This window comes from Ciconia boyciana, chromosome 22 (assembly GCF_034638445.1).
Source record: "Ciconia boyciana chromosome 22, ASM3463844v1, whole genome shotgun sequence".
In the NCBI taxonomy this organism is placed as follows: Eukaryota; Metazoa; Chordata; class Aves; order Ciconiiformes; family Ciconiidae; genus Ciconia; species Ciconia boyciana.
In genome coordinates this window covers 7,055,576-7,072,074 of record NC_132955.1, presented here as the reverse complement: position 1 = coordinate 7,072,074, position 16,499 = coordinate 7,055,576, and the positions used below count along the sequence as shown (strand labels likewise).

Sequence of the window (16,499 nt, the reverse complement as noted above, 5' to 3'; positions counted from 1 at the left end):
TACATCATCTTCTAGACTGAGAGCTGGAAGGCCAGGGTATCTACAGCATTTCAAAACATGCTTATGTTTAGGTACCTGAATCACTAATATACAATTTAAACACCCACAATGTGATTAATTCCACACTGTTTACTTAGAAAAGGTTAACTGCATATTTGAATGTCCTCTTTTAGTCAAAGGAGAAAGACCAACACTTCGAGAAGGTGGATTCATTCATTCTATCGTGCTTTATGAGATATTCTCACTTCTTAACAGTGTTTGTGTCTCTCCATTGACTTTTCACTATATAACCAGATTATTCATGGGGAGATCCACCTACCATATTTAAGCAGAGACAGGTACCTGTCTCAATCTTAAAGACTAACTATTGTTAGAGAGTCAGAAGTACATCTAGAAATGGTATCACAGGTATTTACAGGAAACACATTAATCATTCTGTGGAGATGCTAACTTACACAAGGATGACTAACCTTAAGATTTAGTGAGATGGCTTAATTAATTGTGTCCCTAATAGTTCAGAGGCACTAAAGATCAGTGTCCAGAATAGTGTTATAACAGTAGCTGGTTGCGTTCTGGATGAGGAGAAATGTGGAGGTTGGGTGAAAAACTTATGTAAACCAATAGATCATGGAAAAAAAAAAAATCCTAAACATTGCACCCTTTCCTGTACCTAGCACGTTTCAGATCATGCTGTGTTAGTATCAAGAGATGCTTGAGGTCTGGATCAGAAAGGTAACTCACAGTCATGTGAGTGTGATCCTAATTGTATTTACAAAAATGATCCTACAAAAATCCTGCAGTCTACTTTGGAAAATCCATCTTGTGCCTCAATAGTACTTTGTGAAGTTGCTGTGTTGTTGCCATTGCTTGGTTTTTTTCATTATGAATCACCCCTTGCAACTAATATTTTTGTTTTTTTTTCCTCAATCCAGACAGCTCTAATTACAAACATGGATTTTCAAGTCATGGCCTGTGCATACAAGCTAGCTTGAGTGGACATTCAAACTGCTGCTACATCTGCTTCTCCTGCAAAGCCTATAGCAGCTTCTGTATGATTCTCAGCATGCCCTCAGATAACCTGACCCATGTGGTTGAATTCATTCTGGTTGGTTTTCCAGGTAAACAGGAAATCAAGCTTCTGCTCTTTTTTATGTTCTTCCTGGCTTATGTGCTTACAGTGACAGAAAATGCAATGATTGTTGTGCTTGTTTGGACAAATCTCCAGCTACACAAGCCAATGTATGTTTTCCTGGGCAATCTTTCCTTTCTGGAGATTTGGTACGTCTCCGTCACAGTGCCCAAAGTGCTTGTGAGCTTGGTGACAAAGAGACAAGGCATCTCCTTCACAGGCTGCATGGCTCAGCTATTCTTCTTCCTGGCATTGGCCTGCAGTGAGTGCACTCTCTTGGCTGTCATGGCCTACGATCGCTACGTGGCCATCTGCAACCCATTGCATTACTCAGTCATCATGGATCACAATCTTTGCGCCCGTCTGGCCATTGGTTCCTGGATGAGTGGCTTCCTGATTTCCACAGGGAAGGTTTACTTCATTTCACGTCAGACCTACTGTGGGCCCAACATGATCAACCACTTCTTTTGTGATGTCTCCCCCCTACTGAAGCTAGCCTGCACCAACATATCAGTAGCTCAGCTTATGGATTTCCTACTGGCCCTGCTCATCCTTCTTGTACCACTCATTGTGATTATGGCCTCCTATGTGTGCATCATCTCTGCTGTCTTGGGCATCCCCTCAGCCCAGGGGCGTCACAAGGCCCTCTCTACCTGTGCCTCTCACCTTTTAGTGGTCACAGTGTTCTATACAGCCTCCCTGTTTATCTATGCCAGGCCCCAGCCTATTGATTCCTTCAGCTCCTACAAACTGGTTTCTGTGGTATACGCTGTCCTGACACCCATCATCAACCCGGTCATCTATTGCCTAAGGAACCAGGAATTCAAAATTGCTCTTAGGAAAACAATATACTGGAGAGACATCTTGTCCTAGAAGTTTAATCTAGGGTTTTCTTTATTCATTTAACTCCCTTTCTACTCTGTAAAAGTGATTTCTACAGGTCGTAATACATTATACAGTGTTCGTCTCTAAGATTTGGGAGATTTGAAGGATCCTGAAGAAAGAAAGGAGAGAGTTCAGAGGAATGTGCACCACCTCCCATGAGGAAAGGTCAGGGGGACAGGGACTAACAGCAGGGCAAAATGAAATCAAGGACAGCTGTGTGTCTCAGAACCTGCTCCCAGTTTCTCTGCTCACTAGCCCCGTATGAGCCTTAATTAGTCTCAGAACTCTATCCAGATCTAAGGTCCCTAAACTGGCAAGAACTTCCTTTTGTGGTTTAGCCCCAGTCGGCAATTAAGTACCACACAGCCGCTCACTCACCCTCCCCCACCGAGTGGGATGGGGGAGAGAATCGGAAGAGCAAAAGTAAGAAAACTCGTGGGTTGAGATAAGAACAGTTTAATAATTAGAACAACAACAACAACAACAACAACAAATAATAAATTGTAATGAGAAGGAAAACAACAAGAGAGCGAGAGAAGAACAAAACCCAGGGGGAAAAAAAACAGTGATACAACCGCTCACCACCCGCCAACCAATGCCCAGCCTGTCACCGAGCAGCAACTGCTACCCCCAGGCCAACTCCTCCCAGTTTATATACTGAGCATGACGTCATATGGTATGGAATAGCCCTTTGGCCAGCTTGGATCAACTATCCTGGCTGTGCCCCCTCCTAGCTTCTTGTGTACCTGGTAGAGCATGGGAAGCTGAAAAGTCCTTGACTAGTGTAAACCTTACTTAGCAACAACTAAAACATCAGTGTGTTATCAATATTATTCTCATACTAAAATGCAAAACACAGCACTATACCAGCTACTAGGAAGAAAATTAACTCTATCCCAGGTGAAACCAGGACAGTATCCACCCCTTATTCTATACCATCTATGTCATGCCCAGGTTCTACCCTTTCCAATACATTCCAATTAATCACCACCCCTTTTCCTGTCTTTTGATATATATACACACAGATATCATTCCCTTGGTATATGGGCCATCCCTCTAAAATGTCCGTTGAGTTCATTTAGTCCATGACTTTGGGCTCCATCTGTCATAACGGTCTTTCAGGGCAGGAGAGATGGTGTGTGGTGTTGGACTGTTGCATGTCAAAGCCAGTTCTGGTTCCATCACTGCTGCACTTTGCTTGGTTTCATCAAAGCTCATTCTTCATTAATCTGTGTGATTCTTACTGAAATACCATTGATACGGTGTACAGTAACCATAAAACTGATGACATGCAGTATTATATAGCAGTAAACATCATACCATTTAGTTCATTGGTCCCACCAATGTCCCACCACCCATTGCTCTCAGTGTAGTCTTTAAAAGTCCATTATATCGTTCGATTTTCCCGGAGGCTGGTGCATGATAGGGGATGTGACATACCTGCTCAATGCCATGCTCTGTGGCCCAGGTGTCTACGAGGTTGTTTCGAAAATGAGTCCCGTTGTCCGACTCAATTCTTTCTGGGGTTCCATGTTGCCATAGGACTTGCTTTTCAAGGCCCAGGATAGTGTTCTGGGCAGTGGCATGGGGCACAGGATATGTTTCCAGCCCTCCGGTGATTGCTTCCACCATTGTAAGCACATGGCGCTTGCCTTGGCGGGTTTGTGGGAGTGTGATATAATCGATCTGCCAGGCCTCCCCATATTTATATTTCAGCCATCGCCCTCCATACCACAGAAGCTTTAACCGCTTGGCTTGCTTAATTGCAGTGCATGTTTCACGTTCATGGATAACCTGTGCAATAGTGTCCATGGTCAAGTCCACCCCTCGATCATGAGCCCATCTACATGTTGCATCTCTTCCTTGATGGCCTGAGGTGTCATGGGCCCACCAAGCTATAAATAATTCACTCTTATGTTGCCAGTCCAGATCCACCTGAGCCACTTCAGTCTTAGCAGCCTGATCCACCTGCTGGTTGTTTTGATGTTCCTCAGTGGCCCGACTCTTGGGTACGTGAGCATCTACGTGACGTACTTTTACAACCAGGTTCTCCACTCGGGCAGCAATATTTTGCCACAATGATGCAGCCCAGATGGGTTTGCCTCTGCGCTGCCAATTGTTCTGCTTCCATTGCTGTAACCACCCCCACAGGGCATTTGCCACCATCCATGAGTCAGTAGAAAGATAGAGCACTGGCCACTTTTCTCATTCAGCGATGTCTAAATCCAACTGGATGGCCTTTACTTCTGCAAATTGGCTCATTTCACCATCTCCTTCAGCAGTTTCTACAACTTGTCGTATAGGACTCCACAGAGCAGCTTTCCATCTCCGATGTTTTCCGACAAGACGACAGGACCCATCAGTGAACAGGGCATATTGCTTCTCATTTCTTGGTAGTTTGTTGTACAGTGGGGCCTCCTCAGCACACGTCACCTCCTCCTCTGGTGATATTCAAAAATCGTTGCCTTCTGGTCAGTCTGTAATTACTTCCAAGATTCCTGGGTGATTGGGGTTTCCTATTCGAGCCTGTTGTGTGATTAGTGCAACCCACTTACTCCATGTAGCATCAGTTGCACGATGTGTAGAGGGGACCCTCCCTTTGAACATCCAGCCCAGCACCGGCAGCCGGGGTGCCAACAGGAACTGTGCTTCAGTACCAACCACTTCTGAAGCAGCTCGAACCCCTTCATATGCTGCCAATATCTCTTTTTCAGTTGGAGTACAGCAGGCCTTGGATCCTCTGTATCCCCGACTCCAAAGCCCAAGGGGTCGACCTCGAGTCTCCCCTGGTGCTTTCTGCCAGAGGCTCCAGGTAGGGCCATTCTCCCCGGCTGCAGTGTAGAGCACATTTTTTACATCTTGCCCTGCCTGGACTGTCCCAAGGGCTACTGCATGAACTATCTCCCGTTTAATTTGTTCAAAGGCTTGTTGTTGCTCAGGGCCCCATCTGAAATCGTTCTTCTTCCGGGTCACTTGGTAGAGAGGGCTTACGATTGGACTGTAATTTGGAATATGCATTCTCCAAAAACCCACAACGCCTAAGAAAGCTTCTGTTTCCTTTCTGCTAGTTGGTGGAGACATGGCTGTTATTTTGTTAATCACATCCTTTGGGATCTGACGATGTCCATCTTGCCATTTTATTCCTAAAAACTGGATCTCCTGTGCAGGTCCCTTGACCTTACTTTGTTTTATGGCAAAACGGGCCTTCAGAAGGATTTGGACTATATTCTTCCCTTTCTCAAACACTTCTTCTTCTGTATTGCCCCACACAATAATGTCATCAATGTATTGCAGATGTTCTGGAGCTTCGCCCTGTTCCGGTGCCGTCTGGATCAGTCCCTGGCAAATGGTAGGACTGTGTTTCCACCCCTGGGGCCATCGATTCCAAGTCTATTGAACGCCCCTCCAAGTGAAAGCAAACTGTGGCCTGCACTCTGCTGCCAAAGGGACTGAGAAAGGCGCATTAGCCATATCAGTTGTAGCATACCATTTGGCTGCTTTTGACTCCAGTTCGTATTGAAGTTCCAGCATGTCCGGCACAGCAGCACTCAGCGGCGACGTGACTTCATTCAGGCCACGATAGTCTACTGTTAGTCTCCACTCTCCATTAGACTTTCTCACTGGCCATGTAGGAGTGTTAAAAGGTGAACGAGTCTTACTGATCACTCCTTGGCTCTCCAGTCGACGAATCAGTTTATGGATGGGAATAAGGGAGTCTTGGTTGGTACAATATTGCCTCTGGTGCACCGTTGTGGTAGCAATTGGCACCTGTTGTTCTTCAACCCTCAGCAACCTCACAACAGAAGGGTCCTTCGAGAGATGGGGTAAGGTAGGCAGCTGTTTAATTTCCTCCATCTCCAAGGCAGCTATACGAAAAGCCCACCGGTACCCTTTTGGGTCCTTGAAATACCCTCTCCTGAGGTAGTCTATGCCAAGGATGCACGGAGCCTCTGGGCCTGTCACAATGGGGTGCTTTTGCCACTCATTCCCAGTTAGGCTCACTTCGGCCTCCAATACAGTCAGCTGTTGGGATCCCCCTGTCACTCCAGAAATACAGATAGGTTCTGCCCCTTTATAGCTTGATGGCATTAGGGTACACTGTGCACCGGTGTCTACTAGAGCCTTATACTCCTGTGGGTCTGATGTGCCAGGCCATTGAATCCACACAGTCCAGTAAACCCGGTTGTCCCTTTCCTCCACCTGGCTGGAGGCAGGGCCCCCCTAATCCTCGTCATAATATTCATTACCCATTTCTTGTATATACAAGTCAGGAGCTCCTTCATTAAAATCAGGAGTAAGATCAGCCCTTTCACTCTGTCTGGGGAACTGTCCACTGGAAACTGGAGCAGCAATTTTCCTGGAAGTACCCCCTTTGTGTGATTGTTTTTCCTTGCAACTCACGTACCCGTGCCTCTAGGGTCGAGGTAGGTTTTCCATCCCATTTCCTCATGTCCTCTCCATGGTCACGCAGGTAAAATCAGAGGGTGCCCCGTGGTGTGTACCCTCTATATCCTCTCTCTTGAGCAGAGGAACACTGACTCTTAATAGCTGAGATACTGATCTGGACAGGTGGAAAGTAGGACCTATCTTCTTTGAGTCGCTGGACCTTCCGGGACAGTTTCTCCACAACCGAGACAAGGGAGGAGGAGATATTCGTATTCCTGGGGCTGAGTAGCCGCTTCATCCACTGTTGGACCCTCCCCATCTTTCCAGGTCAGTATTGCCAATGAGTTGGCACACGACAATGGTGCATTCCGTACCAACTTCCGCCACATGGGTTGTGTGCACTGGACCTCACCTGCATCTTTGGGTAACCGCTCGTTGTCCAGGTCACCGCAAATCACCTCCAACACGGCTAATTCCCTCAGCTACTGGATACCTTTCTCCATGGTGGTCCATTTGGCAGGGCAATATACAACATCTTCCTTGAAGGGATATCTTTCCTTCATAGCTGACAGGTGTTGCCTCCAGAGGCTGAGGGCTTGTGCCCCTTTTCCAATCGCTTTGTCAATGCCCCCTTCCCTAGAAAGGGATCCCAGCTCTTTGGCATCCTTACCCTCTAATTACAGGCTACTGGCCCTGCTATACCAGCATCGGAGCAGCCAGGTGGCAACGTGCTCGCCTGGACAACGACTGAAATCTTTTCGCATATCTCGCAGCTCACTCAGGGATAGGGATTGGGTAGTTTCTAGCTCATCCACAAGTTCTTCCTCTTCCTCTCCTTGTGATGGCCCTGCTCTTTCATCTTCCCTTTCTAAACAAGCTGACTTTCGCTTCCAGGATTTCCTCTTGTGTATAGGGGCGACTGATACTGACACAGGTTGGTTCCCTGGTTGAACTGCATTATCTGTCGCAGGGGGGCTGGAGTGACATCAGTGCCTGTCGCAGAGGGGGCTGGAGTGACCGCAGTGCCTGTCACAGGGGGGGCCGGAGTAGCCGCAGTGCCTGTCGCAGCAGGGGCTGGAGCCGCTGCAGTGCCTGTCGCAGGGGGGCTGGAGCAGCTGCAGTGCCTGTCGCAGGGGGCTGGAGTAGCCATGGTGTCTGTTGTTTTGTCACCAGATCCTTGAGGGTTCTGAATAGTGTTGAGCAGGGCTCGGTAGGCATGGGCCAGGCCCCAGCACACTGCAGTGATTTGTACCTCCTTAGAATCGCCAGGGTGACAACATACTTTTTCCAAATATTCTACTAAGTTTTCAGGATTCTGCACTTGTTCAGGGGTGAAGGTCCAAAACACAGGAGGCGCCCACCGTCCTAGGCATTTGCTTGTGCTGTCCCTCACACCCTGCCACTCATAACTATCCGGCCTTGGGGCAGATCTCTGGATGATATTCTTAAATTGCTTACTAACCTTAGACAAAACCAAAACAGTATTCCCAAGAAATACCAATAGATCTATCTATCTATCTTAACTACCCAAGGATGTTCAAGATACTGAAAAGTTATTGTAATGAAGGAGGAAGCATTGTCGAAGAAGATAGCAAAGGTGTCATTCTGTATTTCCTCCATAAAAAACCTCTCAGAGGAAGAAGTATAGTTGCTAATTATCTCCATAAGGTGGTGCCCGACGTACAGTAATGGTTTCAGTTGAAACTTAGATACCAAAGCAAACCTAAGGTCACTGTTTTAATAACAAATCTCACAGGCAAAACATCACCAATTAAAGCAGAGCACAGCAAACTGCAAAAACCAACACTGATCTTTAACATGAACAGCAAAAGAATGAGCATGGTGCAGATCAGGTAAACCAATATCGACAACAGATGAATCGATATTGTGGCCCGCAACTGTTAACAGATCTAAATTCCTTAACACTCTCTGGTTAATCTGTTATTATCTCAAACCCTTTGGGTACTATGTTGAGCACCAAAAAAGAACTGTTGTGGTTTAGCCCCCATCGGCAACCCAGCACCACAGAGCCACTCACTCACCCTCCCCTCCCCCGAGTGGGATGGGCGAGAGAATCGGAAGAACAAAAGTAAGAAAACTCATGGGTTGAGGTAAGAACAGTTTAATAATTGAAATAAAATAAAATAAAATAAAATAAAATAAAATAAAATAAAAATAAAAATATTAATAATAATAAATTGTAATGAAACAATGAGAGACAGAGAGGGAGAGGAACAAAACCAAGAAAAAAACCAAGTGATGCAACCGCTCATTACCCGCTGACCGATGCCCAGCCAGTTCCCAAGCGGTAATCACTGCCCCCCAGCCAGCTCCTCCCAGTTTATATACTGAGCATGACATCATATGATAGGGAATAGCCCTTTGGCCAGTTTGGATCCATTATCTTGGCTGTGCCCCCTGCCAGCTTCTTGTGCACCTGGCAGAGCATGGGAAGCTGGAAAGTCCTTGAGTACTGTAAACCTGGCTTAGCAACAACCAAAACATCAGTGTGTTATCAATATTATTCTCATACTAAAATCCAAAACACAGCACTATACCAGCTACTAGGAAGAAAATTAACTCTATCCCAGGTGAAACCAGGAGAAGGAGAGTTTAAAGATTACATTCAGGTGTCTGAATGTGAACATTCAGGTGAACGTTACAGTACATTCAGGTGAACGTTAGACATCTACAATGTAGGAGTTACAAACTGAGCTAGCTGCCTAGACAAATCTGTATAGGCAAAGGAGAGAAGGTGCATTAGCAGACCACAATTTATTTGACCTACTTTAAATGTCTACCTCAGATGGTGATATATTTCACCCTAGAAATGACTCTTTCTACATGAACTTGAAGGCTTGTACCTACATTGTAGATATTTTAAGTGACAGGAATCCTACTCTGTGTGTTTTGATTTTTTTCCGCCTGTGACTAAAAATTAATGGAACCTTTAACACTCCAAGGAAGTAAAACATGTCTGACAAATATTTAAGGAGATGAATTCTCCCAAAAAGAAATTTGTAAAAGTTTTGATTACAGTATGGTGATGGGTTTAAAATAATAAGAAAGCTCCTGTTTAATCCAATAAAGAGAAGCAGGAGAAAAAGTGACTTTGGGAAGGAAAAAGCAGGCAGACTTTTGCTAATGACCTCATCCAACTGAATGGTGATTAAACTTCAGGAGAATCAAGAAACAAGGTGATTCTTCAGTTCTTCAGATCACATTGACCTCATCTAACCTTAGCTATCCCAGAGTTAAGAATCTAGGTGACAAGAATCCTCTAGATTCCATCTAGTGGGATGGAAAATAACAGACACCTCCAGATTGCCTTCCAATCTGAATATATTTGTAAAATAGCTTATATGTATCAACTCTTTAACACACCTCTCTCTCCATTGATTGCAGAGGGAGTCCAGTTCACCTGTTCAAAGGTCAGTCTTGTATATGGATAGATTTAAAGAGGTGAATCCAATCCTCTAGTTCCTCTATTACGCATCCTTTACAAATTATTAACAGAAGACAAGTTGATATAATCTGGGAAAAGTAAATAGATTTATCTGACCTGAAACACAGGACAGAAGACTTTCAGGAGCCAAAGCACACTTAATGGTATTGTCCACACAATTTTACATGTCTTAGAATACCCAAGAAAACCAGACATAGCTGGTAAGTGTGACAGGATTAATGGTAGGTCTGTGCCCTTCTGGAATGGCAAAATATAGATTCCACAACCTAGGTAATAGCCCTACATTCCCTAAGCAGTCAACAGAGGGACAGATTCACTTACAGGGAACAGTTAAGCCCATCTTAAAATGGACTTCTACGTTTCTCCAACTGCCTTCACTGGCTATATAAGCTTACATGATTATCCATATTTAGATGTGTACACTGGAGGACGCTCAGCATGCTCTATACATGATAATTCTATTAAGAGTGACATAAAGATCACTAATGGTGGCCAGCATTTGAAGGAAGAAATCTTATCCATCTTATCACAGATTAATTGACAAAATTCTTGTAAATGTCACGAGGAAGCAGCAAAGGGGAACCTATGCATGATCAAGCATTCAGAATTCCTCCTAAAGCATCTTACCAATACCAGGTACAAAAGGCAAATGGCTATAACTTTTTTATTGCTTGGAGTTGATTTCATCACCTTTGATAATGGAAAAACCCATCTAATCACTCATTCCTCATGCATTTCTCCTCTAACACCTTCCTGTTAGTCTAATTCATAGCCTAACTGCTGAGCATTTTAAACATAATCCTGTATAACTGCCCTGAACAATTTCTTGTAAATAATTTATCTTTTGAATTATTGTTTACATAAATCTACACTATCAATATATTCTGACTTACTGGTTAGGATGAATCAATAACACAGGCTGATTTTGCATGAATTACTGGCACCTTCTGTTTTTGACTCTACAAATACGAAAATTATGATATAACTAAAAGGGAGCTTAGCTTGAATAAAACCCCAATCAAGCAAGAAATTCTGTGTGTCCAGACATCACATATTACAGTACTTTTTATAAACCACACACTTATTTCACAAACACCTAAAATACATTATGTTGGTCCCAGTAGAGAAAAAGAAATTTTTTTTCTGTCTAATTCTCCATATAATCATTGATCTGACCATTGGCTTACCTCCTCTGGATGGAAAAGTCCACTGCTTCTCAAAAGACATTGCCAACCAGTGAGAAAGAGGAAGACGAATAGCGCTTCTGGTTTGGAAGACACTTTTTTATGAAACGTAGGTCAGAACAGGAGAAAAAGAGAAGCACAGTTATGCCTGAGATGGCAATGAAACACAGACAAGCACAATAGTAGACTGTCCAACAAAGACAGGGAGAACAGGAATGAAAGATAAGGCAAGGAAAAAATACACTGGGGTAAAAAAAGCACTGTTTCCCTTCACTAAAACATCATCTTATCTTGATTAAGGTAACAATATAGGAAATAAGCAACATGACAAACATCACAATGAGGAGCAGTACCCCATTAGAGACCATCAGCAGTTCAATTAAATATGTCAGTGCAGACCAGTTTGATGACTTGTGGGAAGTCACAGAAGAAATTATCTAGCAAATTGGGACCACAAAATGCAAAGGGAAGAAGCAGCCCCATCTGTACAACAGTGACACAATCCTCCTAGCCATGAGCCCACTACCAGCCATACATGCACTCCTTGTTTCATGATAGTGCAGTACCTCAAGGGTTCATAGATAGCCACATATCAGTCAGCAGCCATCATGAGAAGCAGAAAGACTTGAGCACCACCCAACAAATGGAAGAACATTTCGAGGATACAGTCACTGAATAAGATAGCCTTGTGTTGGAAAAGAAGACCTGACAACAACACAGGAGTATTGATGGATGACTGACTGATATCTATGAAACCCAAGTTTGCTAGAAAGAAGTACTTAGGACTTACAGAGCTGATGGTCTTTGATCGCTGTGATGATGATGGTTGCACTTCCCATCCATGTTTCTAAGTAGATGATGAAGAAGAAAATGTAAAGCAATTGCCAAATACCAACTCTCTGAGTGAATTCCAGGAGAACAAATTCAGTCACAGTGATTGTGATATTCTGGTCCTCCATTACTTCAGTTCTAAATACATACATAGAGACAACAGCATTCAAAACAGGCTGAAAAATGCCACATGGACTGACTGGGTAGAAGCTGTCTCCAGCACCATGATGTCTTCTGACTTAAATGTGAAAAATTCTTCATGCTGCCCCTGTAATCTGGTAAGGACAGCACAGGTAGGAGTTTTCTAATTATAGTTATCTAAGCAATAAATTCCAGTTTCTGAACTAGTTGTCTAAGCCCATTTAAGGTTAACTGAGAGTTATACTTCTTTATTATTATCAGTCATAGGGATGTATTTCCCTCTAAAGTATCATTTTCTTCCACTGAACATACAGATATCTGAGAGTATCTACCACTTACAATTATCTTTGATGTAAGTCAAAGTAGATGCATTCCACTTCAGGTTCATACTTAGGTAAAGTGTCTACGGGGAACAGAGGAGAAGCTCTTAGGTTGAAGCAGAGTAGAGAAGGGTTAAGGCATCTTCCACTCGGCTCTGCCATGTACCTCCTACTGTCTCGATTCCATTTCCTTTGATCTATATTTGTAGGCACCTGAGAAAGGTTTTGAATTGTCCTTTAGAACATGAACGATGCTGCCTACTCCAAAAGGCGATCCAATGACCTTATAATCTCTTCCTTTGGAAGGCATTATCTCACTCACTGCCTGATGAGGAAAGAGAGAGAGAGAGAGATATGATATCCTAAGTGATGATGAATTTGTTTGAACTTGAAGGGGAAGATATAAAAACAAAATGTCTATCTCAGCTAGTCAGGCTGATACACCCACTTAACTGCCTAGGGACATTTCAGATGCACTGGTGTACCCAAGACATCTATACAGGTCTGGCAAATGTGTTGCAGAATGCATAGCAGACAGGTGCCCTCTGAAACAGCAACTCAAATGGCACAAGGCACCTGTGTATGGGCAGCTGAATTCTGATCTGAGATTCTTCTGGAGAGCAATTAATTTCCTCCTAGTCTAGATGCCACAAACAGATTCAGTTCATTCTCACCCTAGAAGTGCCTATTTCTGTCTAAGGAGAGAAAATGAAGCCTAGGATGACTAGCTCAAAAGAAGATGCCTATACTGTGGACACCCTAAGTTAAATGAATTGAGTCCAGCTCTTCCATGTACTTTAGACACTCAGCTTGGGAAGGAGTAAACTATCCTCTGCAGATTCCTGCATCTCTACACTATCCAAGAAGCCTACAAGTGACCTTAGACCTTAAAGCCCAACATTTTGATACAGATGTAAAAATGTGAATTAAAGGTGTCCTTACCTGTCTGAATTAATTACATTTGTGAAAGCTGCTGTCTATGAGCCACTGAGGATGTAGTTGGGAAGTACCACCTTGGGAATGTTGAAGAAAAACAGAACAGATTCCAAAAGAAACAGCAGGTGGGAACTCACCTCTTAGCTATAAAATCGTACACTGTGGTACTGAGGTCAATTTGGTTCTTGAACATACCAAAGCTTCCTTGGGCCTATTGCCATTTGGGGATTCTGTCCCCTAATGAATAATTAAAAGGATTGTACAGTGTTTTGTGTCTGTTATTCACACATTACTGAACTGCTTTTTTTTTTTTGATCCAGGTAAGTAAAGAAAATGAAATGTAACTTCAATAAACAGACGTTTATAGGAACACAGTAAGGACACAGAAGGGTGATGAGAACTTTTGACCATCCTCCAAAAACGCTTCCAGAATTCCTGGGTTGTGTTTCAAGCAATGTAATGTAAAATCTGGCTGAGACATTTACACTAGGTGAAAGAGTTGGAACAGCTCAATAATATGACAGTTCCGGTCTATATGATTATGGTGGGATTCATATTACTTACCTTTACACAGAGTAAGCATATCCATTTGGCTTAGTTGTTTAGACTCCCTTTACTGGGTTTCTCCTCCAGCAAGGACTCAGCTATGGACTCCTCAGCTATGCTAGTACATTACACAGTGATAATGAGCTCTCCTGTACATCACTGGCTATGCAAGTACATGATCTCCTGTCAAGTTTTTTCTCTGACAAGCAACACTGTCCCAGATTACTCTTGGGCATTGTCCAGGAGTTAGCACAGGCTAGGGAAAAGTCCCAAGTCCCAAAAGGCATTAATACTCTACTTGAAAGTTACAGTTCAGTTACATGGATCTGACCAGACCATGCTGGCTGGCCTTAGTTGGGGAACACATCTGGGGACTACTTATTTTATCACTATATACATAGCTCTAGTTCAAATCATCCTAGAATAGAAAGACTCCCTGCAAAGTCACATTCACTGCGTTCATCACTGTTAGTTTTATTCTCTTTTAAGCTAAAAAACATGAATCCCATTATTTAGGGAAGGAAGTCAGTCTCATAGTTGAAAAGCTGTGTCTCTTCAGCAGGTCATCCTCTCTGGGACCTTCTTGTTCATTTACACAGTGGGTCTGATGGGTGCCATGCTCACTCTCCTGATGAATAACAAATCCAGATCCCACATGCCTATAAACAAAGAGATTTAGGGTGTATTTCATCCCTAAATTTAGACTACTAAACACAGATATCTAAGCCTGAGTTACTTGTCTGACTCCCTTATGGTAAGGGAAAGATCTCAAGAAAGCGTTTCATCTAACCCAAGTCAATTCCCAAGTCCTACATCTAACCCAAGTCCATTAGAATGAGATGAATCGGTCTTTGGAATTGTTTCTTCTATACTTCGAATGTCTCGGAAATACAGGCCTATTTTGCTTTGTCTAGCAAAGCTGGGATTATCTGAGGGAGTCATTTTCACCTCTCTTAGTAGTCAATGTAGAAAAATAGACATGTCCAGAGGAAAAGCTGGAGTGTCCTACTTTAAGTGTTAACCTTAGGGTGGAGTGAATCACATCTATTGCTCTCCAGTGACTATATGGGAGACAGGGGCCTGACCCAGGTGTATGCATTTACTTTGTAGTTATCTACATTTTGTGAGATTAGTTCTGCCATGGACATCTCAGAAAGGATTCATCACCCCAGACTGAGCATCCATGTTTGTCACTGACCACCAAGCCTGTCCAATGTTACATGACATTACTTTCATTGCTTCTCATTACATTTAAGCCTCAGTCCAGGCATGGAAAAGGTGAGGATGGTAGACACGGATGCATTTTGGTAAAAAAGAAAAACAAAAGTAAAAAACAAAAACAAAAGTAAAAAATAAAAACAAAACAAAACCCAAGTTTTTTCTTATGTTCAGATGGAGCCTCCTGTGTTTCAGTTTGTGCTCATTGCCTCTTGTCCTGTCAGTAGGCTGCTAGGCCAAAAGAGCATCTCACACCCAGAGCAAAGCTGCAGCAGAGGACTGAGGGATGAAGGAGAGCAATGCAGCTCAGTGTGAATGGGGTGAAGGCTGCAGCTGCACCCTGCTGCTCCCTTCAGCTTCCATCACTACACTCAGAGGGGCTGAAAGCAACAGATTGCATGTGCGGAGGGACATGGCATGGAAGATTAATCCCTCTCCTGCAATAACCTGCACAGGTTTGACAACTTCTCTCACAACCAGGTGGATTTTGCACAGATTATTGTAGCAAAAAGCCAGAAGTTTCTTCTCAGTAGCAGCACACAGATGTAAGCAAGGGGAGTCACCTGTGTCCTGAGTTTTTTTCCAGGATAAGAATGACTTTGATGCTGGCTTTTTTCCCTCCTCAAGCTTGAACACACTGGGGTATATTTTTATGTTTGCTGTGTATTGCTTTTTCTTCACTGGTTGTAAACCCATGTTATGTGTTCTATACATGTGGGATACTTGTTCTTTATTCTCTTTGCTACCTCTAAAACTGGTTCTACGTGGTTCACAAGGCTGCATTTCTTTAGCGAACAGTAATTGACCAATGGTGGTTCCATGGCCTGCAGTGTGCGTATCTGCTCCACCATGGCCCTCCATGGGCTGCAGAGGGAAGACATGCTTCACCATGGTCTTCTCCATGGGCTGCAGGGGAATCTCTGCTCCGGCGCCCGGAGCACCTCCTCTCCCTCCTTCTTCACTGACCTTGGTGTCTGCAGGGCTGTTTCTCTCACATTTTTCTCACCCCTCTCTCGCACAGCTGCTTCGCAGTGTTTTTACCCTTTTTTAAATATGTTATCACAGAGGTGCCACCAGCTTCACTGATGGGCTCAGTTTTGGGCAGTGGTGCGTCTGTTGTGGAGCTAGTTGAAACTGACATGGGGGCAGCCCCTGGTCTCTTCTCACAAAGGCCACCCTGCAGCCCCCATGCTACCAAAACCTTGCCACATAAACCAAACACACTCCTCTTCATTTCATTGTTATTCCAGGGTCATAGATAATTCAGTCTGCACAGAATAGTAATTAGTTATTATTATCTACTCCTTACAGAAATGTATTAACTGTATTATAAGCATCACTCCACTGCCCAAAGCAAAGCCAATGCTAAAAACAAGCTAGGTAGTAATCACCGAATCATTCTCCAAGCAGAACAAGACAAGTCCCGAGGCTTGCAGTGCTAACACAAAGTGTATGGC

General features: G+C 43.7%; 1 protein-coding gene and 1 pseudogene across 1 annotated transcript; one reads left to right on the top strand and one right to left on the bottom strand.

The window, feature by feature from the left end:
- Positions 1-1,063: 1,063 nt before the first annotated feature.
- On the top strand, positions 1,064-6,689 carry LOC140662648 (olfactory receptor 6B9-like). Its single transcript, XM_072886217.1, has 3 exons — positions 1,064-1,975; positions 6,215-6,270; positions 6,584-6,689. The coding sequence occupies exons 1-3, from the start codon at positions 1,064-1,066 to the stop codon at positions 6,687-6,689; spliced, it is 1,074 nt and encodes a 357-aa protein (XP_072742318.1).
- Positions 6,690-11,331: 4,642 nt separating this feature from the next.
- Positions 11,332-12,009, bottom strand: LOC140662647 (olfactory receptor 4D9-like; annotated as a pseudogene).
- Positions 12,010-16,499: the final 4,490 nt, after the last annotated feature.

Excerpts from the sequence above, each read along its gene's own strand:
- LOC140662648 (XM_072886217.1), top strand. The coding sequence starts at position 1,064 with ATGCCCTCAGATAACCTGACCCATGTGGTTGAATTCATTCTGGTTGGT. Across the intron at positions 1,976-6,214 it reads AAATTGCTCTTAGGAAAACA|CTGGCTGGAGGCAGGGCCCC; the intron begins ATATACTGGAGA and ends CCTTTCCTCCAC. Across the intron at positions 6,271-6,583 it reads ATATTCATTACCCATTTCTT|GTGGAAAGTAGGACCTATCT; the intron begins GTATATACAAGT and ends TGATCTGGACAG.